At 44.2% G+C, this 21,836-nt stretch overlaps 1 protein-coding gene across 1 annotated transcript in view; it reads right to left on the bottom strand.

Moving 5' to 3' along the window:
• LOC121283889 (high-affinity choline transporter 1-like) overlaps positions 1-21,836 on the bottom strand; it is a 109,684-nt gene that overhangs the window by 18,358 nt on the left and 69,490 nt on the right. The window contains exons 4-5 of the mRNA XM_041198691.1: positions 16,911-17,059; positions 16,654-16,797 (exon numbers count right to left, since the gene is read on the bottom strand). Coding sequence (XP_041054625.1) covers positions 16,654-16,797; positions 16,911-17,059 — 293 coding nt within the window. The remainder of the gene's footprint in view (positions 1-16,653; positions 16,798-16,910; positions 17,060-21,836) is intronic.

Raw genomic sequence — 21,836 nt, forward strand, 5'->3', positions numbered from 1 at the left:
TGTCCATGTCAATCAGATGTGAAACCTTGGTTCCTGCACAAAATGAAGGCAAGTGTCACAGTCCAGGGCCTCTCATCAGTGCAGTGTGTAACTTTCTGAGCACAGTGATTGTGAGGCTTCAAAGGCACTCTCCAGATTAGTGATGCCTGCACTTTGATGTGGCTTGTGTTTCCTGCAAGAATCTCGTACCCAAGCCTCGCAGAGTTCTGTGATATTCTCTGTGTGCTCTAAGCACCTTAGAGGCGGGGCTGCCTCCCATCTTGTTAGCATTCCTGACAGGTGTAGTGCTGAAAGGAATAGGTGATGAAGCCTGCTAAAGGATCAAGTTGTCTTAAAGTCCGTGTGCCTGCTGTATCTCAGCAGCGCCTCCATGATATGAGTCTCTCCACAGAGCCTATGTGCGCTGCCCTCAGCCAGACAGTTGTCAGGCATTTCCAGATGCAATGTGAAGATCTCAAGAGCGTCCTCACTGCATCTCATCATCATCATCCTGGAATCTTGTGGCAATGAGGGCCTCACGAGCACACCTGCCTTGTCTGGCCAGTGCAATGGCCTCATCGCCTGTATCCTCCCTTTCCAGGACCTCATCCCCTTCGACTTCCTCCTCATTAGAGGAGACGTGCAGCTCTTTCATTTCCTCATCATCCAGGTCCTCCCCTCTTTGCATCACCAGGTTGTGTAGCGCACAGCAAGCCACTATGATGCATGACACCCTCTGGGGTGTACTGGAGTGCTCCGCCAGATCTGTCAAGGCACCAGAACCTCATTTTCAGGATCCATATAGTGTGCTCCACCAAACTTCGGGCTTCGGCATAAGCCTCATTGTACCTTCTTTCAGCAGCAGTCTGTGGCTGCCGCAACATCCTTAGTGGGAAGCCCTTGTCCCCGAGCAGCCCTGCAGCCTGTGTTGTCCATGGATCTGACATCTGTTGAGGATGTACAAGTTGTGGACACTTATGGGGTATCTTGCACAAAAATGCATGATCCGTTTGTTACTGTTATAGGCCAGCTGCACATTGAGAGTGGAAGCCTTTGTGGTTGAAATACTCTTCTGCTTGTTACCAAGGAGATTTAAGAGTCACATGGATGCAGTCAATGGCACCCTGCACCTGTGTTAAGCCAGAAATCTCAGCAAATCTCAGCGCTCTTGCCTCTTGGCTCTCCTGGTCTCTATCGAAGTTTACAAAGTTGTGTGTCTTGGCAGAAATGGCGTCTGTAACCTCCTGGATATATTTGTGGATTCAAGATCCTGAACAGGTTCCCAGTGGAGCCATGGAAGGAGCCACTGCTGTAGAAATTGAGCACTGAGGTCACCTTCACTGCCAATGGCAGTGGATGCCCCCCGAGTCCCTGCAGTGCCAAATCCTGCAGAAGGCATGTGTGAGTGACCAGTCCCTTGACATGCGCAGTCATTGGCAACACTGGTTCTCACTCATCTGCAGGTAGCACATGCACTGTCTATAAACCCTAGGTGTGCTAAGGATTCTGCAAACATCGGCTGTCTGGGGTTCATCCCCCCCTCCTCCCCTAGCTCCCCTCCCCTCCCTCCCTCCTCTCCCCTCCCACCTCCCTCCACCAGCCATGTGTTAATGTGCAGCCAGTTTGTGCTGCTATGATCCCCTACCCCACCACTTTTACTGGTACCCTAGCCCCGCGGTTTCCTTCTCTTCCTTCTCTCCTGAACTGTTGTGCTAGCCCTGAGGACCCTTTTCTCTGACACTCTTGCTCTCACCCCGGCACCACCAGCCAGCCACAAAGAAGATGCTGTGGAGATTTGCATGCAACCATCGCCCCCACCACCAACCCGCCCCCCCCCACCCCCCCGCCCCACCCGAGTCTGCAGAGCCACTTCCTTTCATTGAGCTCCTTGTGAGCACTGCGCCAAGTTGTGTGCATGCACATCTGAGTTCCCTTTGAAGTTCAGGTCACCAGTTGCATACCTTTAAAGGCAGTTGTAAATCACGCCGTTCTAAAACCACGCCGATCTGGGATTTAAATTTGATGTGGGGGAATGATTCCAGCATGTGGCCACAATAATGATATGCAAATTTATTAAAATTAAGATCCCTAAGTTTGACGGTGGGACAATCACGTCCTGAATTTACGTCACCGGGAAACATGACTAGGGCCTTCTCGTGAGGTTTACCAATCACACCGCCATACACACCCGCCCTGATCGGGCACAGAAAATCTCAGTCAACGTTTCAGTTTGAATATGACTGTTCTTTGGAACTCCAAAAAAGAGTCATATTCAGCTCAAAAAGTTAACCACAGATGCTGCCAGACCTACTGAGTTTTTCCAGACAACCATTCTTCAGAGTTGTGATAAGTAATTATGCTTGCTGGGAAGCAAAGTTAAATATTGTGTAGAACCCGATGGTTTCAATAGTCTGATAAGATCATTTGGATTGGATAACTATTATGAACAGCTCTGAGCATAACTTATTCATAATAGGCAAAAATGAATGAGGAAGCTCTGAAAGTTAGGCTGGAATTGACCCAGATATGCTCATATGGCAGAATTTTATGGCCCCATTTCGGCGGGGACAGGGCCGTAAAATGCAGCAAGCTATTATAAACCCCATTGACTTCAGTGGGAGTGTAAGATCCCGTTGCTGTAAAATTCTGCACATAGTGGGGTAGCGGGTGCGAATAAGGACGTTTTATCAGCCGGCCACAATGGTGGCTTTTCGCGCCAGTTCCAACCTAATTAATTATGCGCTCACAGGGATCATGCTGTCTTGCTGGCGGCTGGGCTAGGATTTGCCCAGCATGCTGTGACCCCAGCACTTCCTCACTCTGGGCACCATATTTAAAGTGCACCAGAGAGCAGCCTACTTCATGTTTAAAGACCAGGACTGCTCCAGGTGACATGGCTCAAAGCAAAGAAGACAGCAGCTTCCAAAGTTAGTGATGCCTCTCTGGGGCGCCTGCTAGGTGCAATGGAATGCCGCTACAATGTCCTCTACCCCTGCTCTGACCCCAGGAAATCCACCAGAGTCACCAATCTGGCCTGGGATGCGATAGCAGTGGCAGTCAGTGCCACTAGAGAACAGGGGAGGTCAGACATCTAGTGCAGGAAGAGGAAGAATGATTCCATCCGTTCCACCAGGGTAAGTCACCCATCCCAGCACTCTCAACCCACACATTCATAAACCCATCACATATCCACAGAGATATCACGCCTCAAGGGACAACATCACTAACTCTCACACACACCCTCATATTTCCATCAGGCTCATTTCTTCTGGAGCTCGTGTCCTCACCCTGTCCATGGCTCCGCTTACCACATAAACATTCCACACAGTGCCATGCGTCCTTCTCACACTCTCTCCATCTGTTTTCATGCAGGAGAAGCTGGCTCAAAACAGCAGGGAGAGGTCCCAGACCAGGGGTGGGATGGCCCATATTAGGCCCCTCACTCACTTTGAGGAGAGTACCATCACACTGACTGATGAGGACATGGACCATGCCTATGGCCACAGTGAGGTTCATGACAAACATCCATGTGAGGATCCTGCAGCTCAACATCTCACTCTCAACACAACTGTGAGCACTCTCTCTCCTGCTTTTGACTCTGCTGTCATGCATTAATTATCTCTACTTTGGTTCACAGGGAGCTCTGCCAAGCAACTGACAATGTCAGCCAGCCAGTCCCTCAGTTCCATCCGCATCCTCACCTCCAACCAAGGCTCCATTGAAGAGCTGGAAATAAGCAGCCTGGAAGACCCACCACAGCACTTACCCACACCATGCAGCAGCACAGAGACATACACCTTGGTGGGACGTTGATCCAGAGCAGGCTCAGGTTCACAATATGGTGGCCACCGCATGGACATGCATCCGTAGCAGGAGGAGGCAGGTTTAGCCTAGCTCTCCAACACTTGGAGGACAGCTGTGGAAGTAGCATGTGTGAGGTCCATGTCAAATGACGAGCCTCTGGATTCAGCCTTCCAACTCATTGTGGAGAGTCAGCAAAAAGCAGCAGAACATCACTCTGAGCTTGGAAGCCCTCAACACAGTGGCATGCGAGTCAGAGATGTGCATCTGCCTGCTCTCTGATGAAGTAGCGCTAACATGTGCGCGCATGGATGTCTCCATGGGAAAGATGGTGGATGCCATGGAGACCCTGGTCCAGCACAACACCGTGAAAGACCTCCATTGCGGTAGCCATAGTTGAGTTCCTGCAGTGATCACAAGTCGTTGTAGGGGTGAACACATTTTGTCACTCTATAGCCTGAAAATATATTCACTTTTGCTGAATAAGGTGTAATGGTGTCTGTCAGTTTCATTGACAGGCTTTGCAAGTCTCCCACTGCATCCCCCCACTGGCAGTTCAGACCATGCAGCCGGACCATGAGTGATTCTGGTGGGAGAAGTGTAAGTGTGGCAGGGCCTTTCGGAGCTTCATGCAAGCATTCTCCCACACACGTGGAACCTTCCTCCATCATGCTCTTCTCAATGTCCCGAGGATTTTCCATGTTGCCAATTGGGGTTCTTTTCAGTTGTCCATTTGAGCTGACCTGCATCTCCTCCCACCCGCTGATGCAGCACCATCCAACACGAGGCTCCACTCACTTTCGATTTGACAAACATGGTCGCAGTAAAGATCTTGATTAGCTGCCCCATCCTTTCCCCTCCCCCAGTCCCCATGTCCCTTCCCCATCACTGTTGACCCCCACTGACATCACCTTCCACCACCCTACCATCACTTACAACCAGAACCCTTCTCTTTTCAGGATGGCAAGGTGAATGTGCATGTTCCCTACCTTCCTGAGAATCCCACCCCCATCCATATTGACTTTCTCGACATCCTCCTTCCCACCCCCAGGGTCCTTGTCTGCCTTTGAGTCCCCACCAACCATCCTTGCTGTCCCTTCTACTGCTACCATCGAACCCTCACCCTCACCCTCCCACCCTTCCAGCTTGCTCTATCCCCTCTTATACTCACCATTCCCTCCAACCCACACCCACCTTCAGTTCTCTCCCCAGGAGACAACCATTGACTCCAAGATCCCTCTCTTGCATGTTCACGTGGACATCATGCCCCCACCCCCAATACTTCCTCCTCCACATTTACTCCCTCCTCCATGTTTACTCCCGCCTCTACCCTTCTTCTTTCCCCCCTCTGAACTTGTTCCTTTCCCCAGACTCCTTCCTCTCCCTAGACTCCTCACTCCTTTTGAACACCTTCCTCTCCCCAAACCCCTTTCCCCACTTCAAACTCCTTCATTCCCCAAACTCCTTCCCCCCTCTGAACTCCTTCCCCCCTCTGAAGTCCCTCCTCCTCCAAACTCCTTCCCTTATACCTTCCTCCCCCCTTACACCTGCCTCCCTACCGGCCACATTCTCCTCCCTCACACCCTCCTCTCCCCCACTGCCTCTTCCCCACTCCCAACTTCACCCTGACAACACCTTCATCCCCTCCCAACCTCACCACCCCCCCAATGCCTTCGTGTCCCCTCCCAACCTTACCCCCTCAACACCTTTGAACCCCTCCTGACCTAACCCCCTCAGTACACTTTCCTATACCAGTCAAACTTAAACCTTCCTCTCCCATCCCCACCCTCGCCCCCCCCCCGCTCCCCCCCCCCCACACCCCCTGTACACCTTCCTGTTCCCCCACTCACCGATCATCCATAGCACTCCATGGCCAAGACCATGATGTTCTGAAGCAAATTCGAGACTTCAAAGGAGACCTCCCACCTTCCAAGAGTTACTTCGTGGTGGAGCCATGTCCATGAGAATCCACCCAGCATGTGATGCACGTGTTCCTTTAGGGTCCGGTAGCTATAGGGCTCCAGCATCTTCTGCTCCTTGGGTGTCCCCAAACTGAACAAGGCCCTAAATGTTAAGTTCCAACTTCTGAATGTCACACTTGTCCAGACGTGTTCTGGGCTGGCGTGTTTTCCTGCCGGTGTAATGGTAAATCTGACATGGCAGGGGGAACAATTTCAATTGGGCCTTACTTTGCATCCCATTAACGGGATGCAAATTGGGTTCATGCCGCTCTTTAGCGGGATTCGTGTTCCACCATAGTGGACATCATTGGATGATCCCGCTGTGGTTTCACACTAGTGTGAAACTGATTTTTGGCCTTCTCACCATTTTACTCCCCCATTGCCTGCCATTACGCCTGAGCCAATGGGGGCGGAAAATTCCAGCCTTAGTTTACAAATTGGAGATGACATGATTCAAGGAAGTTGTTAAAAGTAGCCTAGGATGAGATAAGGGACATATTGTAAACGTTTGTTTGATCAGAGACAGAAGGCATGTGTGTGAATTCTAGAAACTCATGGAGGGTGGACAATGTCAGGCTGGGCTTTAACTCCATGATTCAAACAAAGAACTTGACTCCATTGAATAATTTGTATAAAAAGAGACTTTTATCGGAAATCGTTATCCTATCAGTGTAACATTGACCGTAATACTGCAAAAGGTGGCAGAAGTGGAGAGTGACCCCACTTCGGTAGGTAGGGCCACCAGGGTTGCATTTTCCCACTGGCAGCCATTTAAATGGCTGCCACGAGGGCTGGTGGTGGTCATTGATGGGTTGTACCTGGAGGATGAGGGTACATTAATGGCCATGTGCTCTCAAAGTCAGGCAAGTGAATTCTTAGGAGGCTGTGGCCAAAAAGGTATGCCCCAGCAAGGGCAGGCTGGTGGGTTGCTGAGGATGGGTAGCACCAATTCTGTGCGGGCAATCATTGTTACAAGGGTGTGAATCTATGGGCCAAAGAGTTCCCAACAGGGAGGCCCTCCACCAAACTCCCCCATCAGAGCCCGCTGGGAGGCTGCCAGGGTTTACCTGATGATCTCCCCATTTGGTGGAAGAACCCCAATTCACTGCTAAAATACCAGTGGAGGCAGGAAAAAGTTGTTAATTAGCCACAAGTGGCTCAATTTGACACTGGTGGGCTGTCTAACACCTTTCCTGCCTCTGACAAAATGACATGGTGGCGGGAAGAGGTTGGGCATGCCACCCAAAGTTAACCTGCACCATTTTGCTTGCCTTCCAGCCTCCTACCCTGTCCCCAAAGGGCTGATAAAATTTAACCCATCCTGTCTGCTTTGAAAGAAGATATAATAAATGGTTGTCAATGGAACCTCCATATTGCAGTCGGGAGGAGGTGATTTGGCCAGTCATCTCGAGGACCTACAGTCAACAAAGACGGATCATTTGTTTGTGATCGTATGTATGTTTTTTTCTTGTAACATTATTGCTGTATTGCTCACATTGTAGTGTTTTATAATTAATTTTAGATTGTGTGGCTGTGTTGGTTTTGAATCAGTCTTGAAGATACAATAAAATCTTTTGGATATTGCTGAACAGAGAGATGTTGCTAAAGCTTGTCATTTTGCATCCAAGATGACAAATGCAAGAATGCCAAATTTCAAATGATCACAATAAAAAATGGTGCTCATTGGTTGACAGGATGATTCTGATTGGCTCGGGCATTGCCATGGAGAAGCTTCCTAAGCTCCCAGGTAATTCAAAAAATGTGCAAAGCTTGAATATATTCCTTTTGTTTGCAGAGAACAGGTCGCTTGAAATGAGTGTATGTCACTTCTAGCAAGGGTAAATGAGCCATGTTACGAGTTCAACTGATTATTTTAAATTAGCCATTAGTGTAGCTACTAGTTCACTCAGCAAATACTGTCCAATCGTGGAATCGCATCTAACAGTAAATGTTTCATTTTGGGATTTGCAAACGCAGGCTGGTTGATTGTAGTCTGTACTTTGTTTATTATGAACATCTTAAGGGACATGCTGTTTGATTTGATCAGCCAACCACTGGGACACATGGCCTATGTATCTGGAATCACACCAGATCTGAAATTTGTACACAATATTTCTCAGTTATGTAGTAGGCAGAACATCTTTTCAGACCAACAACCGCATCCTGTTAGTGGAAAATACCATTTGCATAGACACTGCATAGTAGCAGTGTGAAAAACTTGCTTAACCTGTTGTTCAAAGTGCCCATTCTATCTCAAATTACCCTGGAAAGGCAATGTATCTCAAAAATTTGAACAATAGGTTGAGGAAGCCGTTTCACACTGTTACTATTCAGCAGCTATGCGAATGGCATTTTCCATGAAAAGGTTGCTGCCATTAGTCCAAAAGGATTTCTTCCTAGCACACATTTGAGAAACATTGTGTATTAATTTCAGTGCTTGTATAATTTCTGATACAGAGGCCATAATTCCTAATGATTTGCTGATCAAATCAAGCAGCATGTTCCTTTGGTTGTTCGTAATAAGCAGAGTACAGACTGCGCTCAACCAGCTCATGCTTGCAAAACCCAAAACAAAACATCTACAGTTAGATGTGATTCTGTAATTGAGCAGCACTTATTAAACAATCCTGATTGCGTGAATAGATATGCTAACAACCTATTTAAGGTAATCAATCAAGCTTGTGACATGGCACATTTACGCTTGCTAGAGGCGACATACATTCATATGCAAGGACCTGTTCCTTGCAAACAAAAGGAATACGTTTAAGTCTTGTGCCTTTTTAAATTGCCTGGGATCTTAGGGAGCCTATAGTTCTCCACTGCTTTCTTTATGGCAATGCCTCAGCCAATGAACATCGACATGCCATAGTATAAATTGTTGTGATTGTTTGATATTTGACATTCTTATATTTGTCCCGATAAGTGCCAGATGAAAAGCTTCAGCAACATGTCACTCTTTCCAACAATATTCAAGTTCTGCAAGATCTTACAGCAGAATTTGTGTGTGTAACTTTTTTTAAAATAAATTTCCAATAAAAGATCTTACAGATGGGAAGAAAACATTCTAAAAGGCAGTTTGCAACACATTCAATTGGATGTTACTGAGTTTTATTGGTTGTGGTTATCAAGAGAGAGTTGAGATATTAAGGACCCTTTTCACTGGATCTGAGAAGGCTGAAGGATGATCTGATAGAGGTTTTCAACTGAATGAAAGATCATGATAGGTTAAATAGTAATAGATTTCTTCCGTTGATTGATGATGCTTCAACTAAGGACATGCATTTAAAATAATCGCAAGGAGTAGGAAAACCAAAGCCATTATTTTTGCCCTTTGTCACAATTTCCATTGCCTGGCCATGTATTACATCCACTGATTCCAACCATCAATGCTAATGATTCCCTGGATACAGTCAACCTCAAAGTCTTCTTTGACTCTTATTGAGGTACTGATTATATTGTCTTCATCATCAAGACTGCCTACTTCCTCTTCTGTTATATCTCCTTACTCCACTCCTTCCTTAGCCCATCTGCTACTGCAACCCTCATTTATGCATTTGGTGTCTCCAGACTCAACTATTTCAATGCACTTCTGGCTAACCTCCAATCTTTCACTCTCTATGGACTTCAGCTGATCCAAAACTCTATTGTCCATTTCCTAACTTGCACCAAGTCTGGTTCACCATGCCCGCTGATCTACATTGATTCTCAAATTTGAAATTCTCATTGTTATATTCAAATCCCTCCAATGCCTCTCTCCTCCTTTTCTGTTTAATCTCACACACCTCTCCTAGATTTCTGCACTCATTCTGCCTTCTTACGCATCCTTGATTTTTTTTCACCCTAATATTTTTGGTCACGCCATCAGCTACCTAGGCTCTGAGCTATGGGATTTACTCCCTAAACCTCTCTGCCTCTCTCCCACTATCTCCTCCTTTGAGAGGCTTCTTATAATATACCTCCTAATATCTCCTCATGATGTTTGATAAATGTTGATTATGTTTCAGTGAAGTGCCTTGGGACAGCAAGATGCTATATAAATGCAAGTTCTTGTCACCGCTGCCATTGTTGAATAAGCTCCTTAACACTCAGCCAGTGAAAGTACAGTGGAATGGAACTCTGGCAGACTCAGTCCCAAACTCAAAAAACAGGCCGCTTGGTAAGTTGAAATGAGCTGCTGGTACATGCAAGTAGTATTTCAGAGGCACCCACCTCAATTCGTTCCGCTAAGGCGGGATAGCCCATAGAATTCCCCTTGGCAGGCCAATTTGACATTGAGGAGATGGTAGAAGTTGCATTGGTTTTCCACCTTCCACCCACCCTGGTAAAGAGTTAACATCAGAATCATACATAATGCTGATGTAACAATGATGTCACATCACATAACTGAGCAACAGAGATCAGGAAGGAGAAGTTCCAATCTTGCACAGAGCTCCCAATATGTTCATAGCAGCTTTAAATAAATAGTAATGGTTTTGAGAAACTATAGTCTCGAGCAGTTTACTTTGGGAGAATAGGCGAGCCCCAAAGAACCCCATCTTGATCCTGACCACACAACGTAACAAGGTGGCAATGAGTAAAAGACCCAGAGAACCTTAAGTAGAGGCTATAGACCTGGCAAGTCAAGAGATCCTTGAAAGAACAAAATGATCAAATGCAAAACTCACCACAAAGCTGGAGCATCACGGGTGCAGCAGATGCAAGCTGAGACACAGACCAGGAATCTGGACAGCAGTGAGCACAGACCCGAAGCAACAAGCTGCACCAGTGAAGCAGCAACAATTCGAGGACTCAGTCAAAGCATGGAATCCACATTACCATTCCCAGAACCATTTTGGGGTGCTGAAGGCTCACAACAGGCTCAGAGCTGGGACAGCTGGATAAAGAGGTTCACTGCTTCTGGTTTACACAAAAAAGCTCAAAAAGACGAGGTCAGCACACTACTTTACTATTGCTGATGACACGATAGCAAGGCAGTGGGTTGATAAGACTTCAACTTCTTACGAACATTTCATATTTCAGTGTCCGTAGAAACTTATAAATTGAAAGGGCTAAATTTAACAATAGAAAGCAAGGACCAGGAGAAGGCATGGATTCATTCACCAATGATCTATACAGGCAGGCAAGGATTATGGAATCTTAAAGGATGAGTTGATTCATGGCAGAATTGTAGTAGGGGTCCTAGACAAAACATTATCAGATCTCTTACAAGCAAGAGAGGATTTAACACTAGTAAGATCAGTACAAATTGCAAGGCAAATGGAACTCAGAAAACAAAATTGGGTACAAAACAAAAACAGAATTACCTGGAAAAACTCAGCAGGTCTGGCAGCATCGGCAGAGAAGAAAAGAGTTGACGTTTCGAGTCCTCATGACCCTTCGACAGAACTCGAAACGTCAACTCTTTTCTTCTCCGCCGATGCTGCCAGACCTGCTGAGTTTTTCCAGGTAATTCTGTTTTTGTTTTGGATTTCCAGCATCCGCAGTTTTTTTGTTTTTAACAAAATTGGGTGTCTGTTTATGGAGCAGGAGAGGTCCTGTGGAGAAGATCGAGTTAGGCTATTCAGTTTGTAGGCCATATGAGAGAGATCATGCTAAAGCCTAAGCCGCCAAAATGGGAAAAAAATGCTAACCGCCATCTTTAAATGTCTTGGGTGTGGTGGCAACAGTACAAGAAGAAAATCCAGCAGGGCAAGCAAAGTGCCAAAACTGTGGAAAAATAAAGCATTTCAAAACTGTCCATCATTCAAAAACACTGACAATCTGTAAAAGAGGGAGAAAATTTTACAACAGAGCTACATATGAAAAGTGGGAGAACCACAAACAAATGAAGTAACCTACCTAGGGGAGGTAAATGGGGCACAGGAGCAGGGGTTTCTGTTTTATCAGATGAAGTCAAATGGCTCAAAAAGATTACAGTGCAACCCTCACCTATCAAATTATGGGTCCTGGTGGGACTACATTGAAAGTTAAAGGCCTAGTCATGGCAAAGTTGAAGGATAAAGGTAGAGAAATCATCGAACCTTTCAATGTCATTCAAAATCAAGTATGCTCTCTATTAAGCAAAAAAGCATCCTTAAAATTGAAGTTAATCTATAAAGTAGATGGAGTTGCTGATGTGAATTACTGCAGTACACTCAGATATGAATTTGCAAAATTGTTTACTGGACTAGGGAAATTAAAGACCAAGTGCCATATCATCCTACGAGCTGATGCTAATCCAATCTGCTTTTTTACACGAGGAAAGTGGCTCACTCACTCTTGGACAAAATCAAAAGTGAAATTGAAAAGATTCAGCAGCAAGGGGTTATCTCACTGGTCATCATGCTAATAGAAATGATATTCAGGAATGGTTATGGTCCCAAAGCCAAACTGGTCTATAGGAATCTGTGTGGATTTAACTCAACTAACCAAATCAGTGGAACATGAGAGCCACCCAATGGCCTCAGTAGATGAGAGCTTTGCCAAACTAGCCAAGAGTACTATATTTACCAAATTGGATGCAAACAATGGATTTTGGCAGTTTCTGCTGAACAAAGAATCCAGATTGCTAACAACATTTATAATGCCATTTATTCATTATTGTTTCAATAGATTTCTCTTTGGAATAGCATTCGCTCCAGAAATTTTCCAGAGAACAATGTCTCAAACTTTAGAAGGCATGGAAGGAGTAATATGCCACATGGAGGGCATACCGGGACATGGCTCCATGAGAGAAGAACATGGCCACAGAGTCAGAGCAGTCCTGAGAATCTTACAGAAAGAAGGCCTGAATGAAAAATGTGACTTTGCCAAGCGTATGATCAAGTTTCTAGGTCACATTATACAAGCCACTGGAATCGCAGTTGATCCACCAAAAACAAAAGTGATCAGAGATTTTCCACAACCCAGGAACATAACTGAGCTTCAAAGATTCTTCAGGGTGGTCAATCAAGCATGCAAGTTCCTCAGCATAAGTCAATGAGTCTTTGAGACAGCAGTTGAAACTGGTCAACAGTGGTGCTGCAATGTGGACCAGAAAAATGGTTTTGAAAAGATTAAACAACTTTTAATCTCCTCTGAAATCTTGGCACATTATAACCCAGTGTTGCCAACCATAACGGGAGTACACAGAGATTGCAAGTGTAGACCAGTCTTTTATGTCTCAAGGGCACTAACAGAAACTGAGCAAAGATACGCCACAATTGTAAAGGAAGCATTGGCAGTAAAATGGGCATGTAAAAAATTCTCAGACTACATCATGGCATTATGTTTCAAAATTGAACTACAAAATTAAACTCGTGCCTCTGATCACTCTTTTGGACATGAAAGAAATTGTGAGGATGCCACCCAGAATCCAATGGTTCAAATTAAGATTGATGAGATATGGCTCTATAACAGAGTATATTAAAGGAAAGTATCAAACGATAGCAGACACACTGTTGCAGATACCATCAGAAAGAACCTCACAAGAGGATTTACAATTCACCAAGGAAGTTGAAGCATATACATCCTTAATTACTCAACACTTACCAGGTACTGCGAAAAAGTTGTAGGAATTAAAAGAAGCACAGCAGCAAGATGAAGAATGTCTCTAAAAATGAGAATATTGTCTAGAAGGATGGCCAGGCTATATCTCCAGCACAAACATCTCACTGTCATTGACAATTTACTAGTCTTCAACAAGAGAATAGTCATACTGAGAGCACTTCAGCTTGATATTCCTCAAAGACTTCACCACGGTCATTCAGGAATAGTAAAATATTATGCGAGAGCCCAGCAATCAGTCTGGTGGCCAAGCATTACTCATTCTATAGAAGAAAGGATCTCCTATTGTCTTACATGTGCATTAAACAGTCAAGAACAAAAAGAACCACAATTACCTTCTACTTTTCCATGAAGGCCTTGGGAACGTCACGGAATAGACTTAATTGAATTTAAGGGAAACATATGAACACATCCTGCATACCAAGCTGCACCTTATCCTAATTGAGCACATAGGCCTTGCCCCTCCCTGGAGCAGGACTAGGATGTGCATGCCAAGCATAGCCCTGTAGTATGGCTCACAAAGCCCCAGGACTGCCTTTAATCTCTCATGCTGACTTTGATGTGCACAAAGCCCCAGGACTGTCTTTAATCTCTGAATCTGACCTCTTGGCCCCAGACCAGGGACTACCTTTCAATGAGCATTCCTGGTTCCTTCATGACTAATTAGAACACAGCCTTCCTCCTTAAGCCCGCCCCCCCATCCATGAGTCGCTGTGCAACCTGCACCTCATGTGCCAGCCTTCCCATCCCCCACCTCTATGGGTAGAATTTCCCCCCCCCTTGGGGGGGCGGGCTTAAGGAGGAAGGCTGTGTTCTAATTAGTCATGAAGGAACCAGGAAAGCTCATTGAGCGGCGCCCCAGATCGGGTCCGCGCCGCCATTTTACGTGGGCGGGTCAATTAAGGCGCACGAAAGAGTGTACAAATTTCCCTGAGGCATGGAAAAGTTTTAAGTTTTAAAATGTTAATAAGGTGGAGAAGCAATTTTTATGACATGTTCCCTCATGTGAATTTGCCACATGAGCTGGGACATGTGCATTAATTTTAATAAAAATTTGTGTGAAAATTAAAAATCATTCTTGAAACCTCATCCTGCCGTGGATGAGATTCTATGAAAAATGCAAAGGCACCTGACCTCTTCACCTGCCCGCCAACCTTAAGGTTGGACGGGCAGCTCAGGTAATTGCTTAATTGCCTTTTTAAATGGCCTTATTAGGCCATTTTGGCAGGCTGAAAATCTAAATGACGCGTAGTGACATCATAACACATGCCCCCGCTCGCCGAGCCGAAGATTCAGGTCCATGAGTCCCTGTGCGACCCATCTTTCTTGGGCTACACTAACATAACACCCCCATCCCTCCTATTCAAAAGTCCACATGCATCACCTCCTATATAGACAGTTTGATTTCCATCCACCCCTTTCTGTGTCTGTGTCCTAGTCTTTCATGTTGGGCTCCAGCTTCCCCACCCTCGGTCTTCCTTCCGCCTGCCATTGTCACCCTCCCCTCCAAACCTACCATAACCCATTGACCTCCATGTCTCTGTCAACGTTCCCACCACCCTCCTCCCACCCAGCACACACACACACACCACCACCCCCATCTCCTCCTGGTTTCTGTTTTAGAATGCAGCCCTGCCTTAGACCCGCACTGTAAGTAGTTCTGTGTAGCAGCTCCAGCAGTTGACACCTCATTTTTAGGTTTAGCTGGTGCTGCTCAAATATGCCTGCCTTCACTGTTCATTGAGCAAGGGTTGATCTCCCTGCTTGACTGTAAAGATAGAGTGGGACATATGCTGGGCCATGAGATTATGGATTGTGGTTGAATACAATTCTTCTGCCTCTGCTGATGGCCCACAACACCTGATGGATTCCCAGTGTTTAGTGGCTAGATCTGTTCAAAATCTATCCCATTCAGCATGGTGGTCATGCCACACAACACGATGGAGGGCATCCTCAATGTAAAGATTGGACTTTGTCTCCACAAGGACTGTGCTGTGGTCACTTCAATCTAATGCTGTCATTTACAGATGCATCTGTGACAGATAGATTGATGAGGATGAGGTCAAGTAGGTTTTTCCCTCATGTTGGTTTCCTCACCACCTGCTGAAGACTCAGTCTAGCAGCTATGTCCTTTAGGACTCGGCCAGCTTGGTCAGTAGTGGTGGTACTGAGTCAGTCTTGGTGATGGACTTTGAAGTCCCCTATCTAGAGTACATTCTTTGCTCCTGACACCCTCAATGCTTCTTCCAGTTAGTGTTCAAAATAGAGGAGTACTGATTTAGTATGTGGTTGTGTGGGGGGCAGAACGGTAGGTTGTAATCAGCAGGAGGTTTTTTTGTTCATGTTTGGCATGATACCATGAGACTTCATGGAGTCTAGAGTCAATGTTGAAGACTGCCAGGACAACTTCCTCTCGACTGTTTATCACTATAGTGGGTCTGTCCTGCCAGTGGGATGGGCCATACCCAGGGATGGTGATCCTAGTATTCGGACATTGGCTGGGATTTTCCAGTTCCGCCATGGCTGGATCCGCCACGGGGGGATGTGGCAGCTCAGCCAAAGGTTCATTGATTACTAGTGGGACTGGATGATGCCAGCGGTGGGTGGGGCCAGAAAATCCTGCCCATTGTCTGATGTAATGTGTGATTCAGTGAGTGTGACTATGTCGGGCTGTTGCTTGACTAGTCTGTGAGATAGCTCTCCTAATTTTGACACAAGCCAAGGAGGGCTTTGAAGGGTTTGGTATGCCCTTGTCATTTCTAGTGTGTAGGTTGATGCCAGGTGGTTCATTTGGTTTCATTCGTTCATTAATTTTTGGCTTTGTAGTGATTTGATACAACTGAGTGGCTTGCTAGGCTATTTAAGAGTCAACCACATTGCTGTGGGTCTGGAGTCACATATATGCCAGACCAGGTAAGGACATTAATGGAGCAGATGGGATTTTACAACAATCAACAATGCTTTCATTGTAACCATGACTATCAATTTATTAATTTAACTTAAATTCCACCAGCAACTGTGTTGGGTTTTGAGCCCATGTCCTTGGAGCATTAGCCTGGGCCTCTGGATTACCAGTCCAGTGACATTGCCGCTATGTCACAGCCTCACTATTTGGAGCTACAAAATTAAAACCTGTAATGCAAGTACTGCAATTAGTATCCACGATTGGATACTCTAGCTCTGTACAGACTAATGAGGGGAGATATCCTGTGCTGCAAGAGACAATGGCAGCCTGATATGCCATTGGAAATGATTCACATTGCATCTGTAGTGCTATTGTCTTTGGAGATACAGAGGGAAAAAACCTTTCTTTAGTTGGTGACTTGGAGGAAATAGTGTGACTTAATTTACCGTACGCATATTGTAATAATTAATACTGCATACATACCATCAAAAAGTAATTGTCAATCCAAATCCAAGCACTTTCAGGGCTTACGCTACCAAGCCATGGTTCACGGTAAACATACTCAGTAGAGGTGATGGCAATATTTGTAACGGCAGGATTTAAAACAGCAAAAGGCAGGCTAACGTACTGCATGAAGAATCAAAGCAAGAAGTCTTAATCCACTGTTAAATACATTCTGTACAACCAGATGTTTGAAATTTAACTCTTTCAATAATTTGAAACTACCTTTATAAACTCACCAGTCCTACAAAGATACAGAACAGTTGGGCCATGTCTGTGTATGCAACTGAGTATAAACCGCCAATCAGAGTGTAACAAACTGCCACCACCGTCGAAATAACAATGGCCAAATGAACGTTGATTTCAAAAATCACACTCAATGATGAACCTAAAGGAGAAAATATTTATTAGTTATGAATTTTGATGTAATAGATGGCAACTACAGTGTCAACTTGTGGCTATCAACTGATAAAACTTTAAAGGAACTATCTTTTATGCAAGCTAAAACATCAAGAGAAACAAAAGTTTCATTTAATGATGGAAGAGGCAAAGGACATGTCTAGCAATTCAAAACTGAGCTATGGACTAGCAGTAGCAGCAAAATTGTATACAACCACAACCCAACCTCATGGTCCTGCATATTCCTCACTTTTCCATCGTCATTAAGCTGGAAGACCAACCTTAGTTCAATGGTGAACTCAGAAGGTTAGGCTAGGAATAGCATCTTTATCTTAGAGTGAGGACCCAGTGCCCATTGAAAATTGTACGGGTTCTATAATGGCTGGGTGATCCACCCCACTGGTTTACTGCAAAGGTAAAAATCACCCCTCAGAAATCCACATCTCCAGCTATGCCTCCCACCCACCCACACCGCACACCACCACCCCCCCCACCCCCCACCCCCCATCAGCCTCCTCCCTATCATTAGTAAATTGTTGTAAGGCATTATTAAGGATGGTAGCAAGTGACACCTACTCATTGGCTCTCAATATTCATTTCAGCAGGAACACTTGGCTCCAGATCTCATTACAGTTTTGATACAGAAATGGATGGAAGAGTAGACTGCCAGAAGAAAAGTAAAAATAGGTGTCCTCAACACCATGGCAGAATTTTTGGTAGTAGGAAGGCCTAGCAAAACTGAAAACAATTGGAGGCAAATGGAAAGTTCTGCAATAACTGGGGTATTCCTGGCACAAAAGAAGATGGTTGTACTTGTCAGTAGTCAATTATTGTAGCCCAAGGACATTGTCCTTGTGGAAGCATTCTCAGTCCAACTATTACTGATGCTTTCCCTCTGTAATAAAGTCTGGAGTCAGGCTGATGACCAATGATTCCATAGTGACAAACTCTGTTCACTAATCCTCTGCAAATGAAATGTCCTGTGCCAGACTGTAGCAAGACCTAAATAACGTTCAGAATTGGGCTGACAAGTGGCAGGTAAAATTTGTGCCACATCAATGGCAGGTATTAACTATCTCAACTAAGAAGTATCCCAGCCATCTCTGCCATGTCTTCAACAGCACCACCATTACCAAGTCTGCCACCACCAGCAACTTGGGAGTTAACAGTGATTAGAAAGTTCTATGCCAGCACTGGTTACAAGAGTGGTGACTCATTTCTTAACCTTGCAAAGGACCATAAGAATATTAAAATGCCTTTCAATCCCTTAAGCCTGTTCCCCATTCAATTCATGGCTGATCTGTCTTTAAGTTCAATTTACACACCTAGGGATCTCTGATGGCTAATATCCTTGTCTATCAACAGAATTTGGGGTGCAAGGAAGTGTGAAGAAGTGCTTCCTGACGTCAGCCCTGAACTGCCTAGCTCTAATTTTAAGGTTAAGGCCCGTTGCTCTGAAATCCGCCATTAAAGAAAATAGTTCTTCTTTGTCTCCCCTTTAGGTGGCATCCTTCCATCTTGTAAGATGATAGTTTGTGCCTTGGTGGTAAACTCTGTGCTAGGCATTGCCTGATGTGGCTCAGGAGCCCCATAATGACATGGCAGTCTCTGCTGTATTTTCTAGGGAGGAAAACAATGGGCTGAGAAGGTGCCCGAATTGCTGGCCTCAGTTTTCTCTGGGCCCTCTTCTCAGCCAACTGAGCTTTCCATTTCTGCTCATCTCTTCCGATGTCCTTCCAAACAGTCACCCTCCATGGATCACAGCCATTAGCATCTGTCTCTCAGTTGTGCCCTGTTTAATCCTTTAATCATCTTAACTACCTCAATTAGGTTGTTGCTTAATCTTCTGTAATCAAGGGAATACAAACCTAATCTATATGACATGTCCCCTTTATTTAACCTTTGAGCCCCAATATTGTTCTACTGAATCTGCACTGCACCCTTTCCACGGCTAATGTACCCTTCCTGAGGTGCGGTGCCCAGAATTGGATGCAGTATGGATGCCAACCAGAGCTTTATATAACTATTGCAAAATCTCCAACCCTTTGTATTTTGGCCCCATTGAGATAAGGCTAATACTCTATTGGTCTTTTTAATTGTCCTTTTGTACCTGTCCAATAGCTTTTAGTGATGTCTGTACATGGACTCCTAAATCTCTGCTTCTTTACAGTTCCTGCTGTTATGATGTGGCAGATGATGTGTGCCAGGTGGACCAAATCCACAAAGGAAACTTGGCCAAGCTTGGTAACAACTGTTTTGCAATTTGGATTTATTACGAGAAGATTTGTGGACTGAATTCATAAGTAATGAATTCACTGACGCCTTTAGAGATTTTAAAAACTAAATTAAAACATTTATTAACAAAAGAAAAGATGTCAAGCACATATATAAGATCACAGATACTTGATACTATAACAAATCCCAAAATTCCTAGTTAACCTGACTACCAACTACACACCCTCTTTAAGGCAACAGTACAAAATAGATTTTAAATTTAAATAGCAAGTTTACTACAGTATCCACTCAACAGTAGAATTCCAAAGGCTTTCCTCCACTTTTGGTTACTGGACACAACAGCTTCTTCAAAACTGTCTGGAGGCTTCCCCATGGCTGTTTTGCGTGGTCCTCTTAGATATTACATGGCCCCATAACATAGTCTTCTACTCTCTTTATATATATTTCTCTCTCTTTAATATGTAAATTCCATCATTCGTATGACTTTAAAAATTTACTTTTCCCATAATATAAAAATCTTTCATATTGCCAATATGGTCAGTACCTTTGGGAAAAATAAATACACTGCTTGGCCTTGCTAACCTTGTTAACTGTAAACATCCTATCATCCATTTGAAACCCAAACAACTCTTCACTTATCTAAAAATGCAAACTTGCTTCACACATTATGTGCTAAGACTTCATCCATGCTTACTCATTAACATTTCAAATGCCTTTTACCCCTAACTTCTTTTGATAATTTGAAGCTTGCAGTCTATCTGACTCTAATTCAATTAAATCAGATACACAGACAACCATCCACACTGAAACCCATAAACTTACTTTGCAATAAATCACAATAATATAATGGAAAAAAATACATTTATTTCATGACACCTCCATCCCTATGGAAAATTAACCATCATAATTTTTAAAGATGGTTTCATTTTTTCAGCCCTTCTTACATTATTTACTATACTTATCTATATACACAAACTATTACATTGCCAGGTATACGCATCGCCGTAACAATACATACAAGTCTTTTGTAGCAACAGAGGTCATTTCAGTCCAGTGTCCATGTTTCAAATGTCCAATTTCTTTTGAGCTTTAAACTCTCGACAATGCATCTGCAATTAGATTTTCCCATCCAGCCACATGTATAATCGGTAAATTAAACAGACGTAGTAATAAAGTCCATCTGAACAGTCTTGCACTTTGATCTTGAAATTTGTCCAGAAATTTTAAAGGACTGTGGTCTATATCAACAATTGTTGCTGACAAATTGCTTACAACATAAATCTCAAAATGCTGCAACGCTAACACCAGACCCAGAGTCTCCTTTTCGATGGTTGTAAATCTTCTTTGTTGTACATTCAGCTTTCATGAAAAATATCCTATCGGTTCCCCAATTTCAGTTTCATCGTCTTGTAACGATACAGCACCAATACCTACATCACTTGCATCAACTGTCAACTTAAACTATTTGGCATAATTAGGTACTGTCAAAATTGGTGTCGTAGTCAATACAGTTTTTAAATTGTCAAATGCATTCTGACACTGCTGTGCCCATTGAAACTTCTTGTTCTTTTTTTATAGCTCAGTCAACAGAACAAACACATGGCTAAAATCTGGTACAAACTTCTGGCAAAATCAACTCATGCCTAGAAATCTCAAAACTTCTTATTTTGTTGTAGGCATCTCTGCATTCACTCTTTGATAATCCACTCACAGTCTTTGTGTTCCATTCGGTTTCAGTAACATCACAATAGGCAAACTCCAGTTACTGCAACTAGGCTCAATGATGTCATTTTGAAGCATGAATTCAATTTCCTTCTGTACTTGTGATAACTTGATATTCATGATGGCTTTTACTTTCATATCTCTCAGAGTCACCTTACCATGTCCAATGGTATGGCCTAGATATGTAACTTGTGCTTTTGAAAACTCACCCTTAGCCAAGTTTGCCACCAAATTAGCTTCTTGCAGTTGATGAAACAATTCTTTCAGATGTTGTAAATGCTCCTCCCACGTTTGACTGAAAACTATCAAGTCATCAACAGAAACAGCACAATTGCTCAGCTCTGCAATCACTTTGCTTGTCAGTCTTTGAAATGTGGCTCTTGCGTTTTTCATACCGAATGGCATAACTTTAAAATGATACAATCCACCTGGCATCACAAAGGTCGATATCCCCTTTGCTCTCTCCAATAACGGTGCTTGACAATATCTTCTCAGCTAGTCAATCTTTGTCATAAACGTGATTGTCCCACTTTCTCAATGCAATCTTCCAACCGTGGAATAGGATATAAATCCCCTTTCATCTCTGCATTCACTTTTTGATAATCCACTCTTTGTGTTCCATTCGGTTTCGGTAACATCACGATAGGCAAACTCCAGTTACTGCAACTAGGCTCAATGATGTCATTTTGAAGCATGAATTCAATTTCCTTCTGTACTTGTGATAACTTTGCTGGACATAATCTATAAGAATGTTGCCTTATTGAAGCTGATTCACCCGCATGTACATCAAGTGTAGCTAAATTTGTCCT

This window comes from Carcharodon carcharias, chromosome 11 (genome assembly GCF_017639515.1).
Source record: "Carcharodon carcharias isolate sCarCar2 chromosome 11, sCarCar2.pri, whole genome shotgun sequence".
Lineage (NCBI taxonomy): Eukaryota > Metazoa > Chordata > Chondrichthyes > Lamniformes > Lamnidae > Carcharodon > Carcharodon carcharias.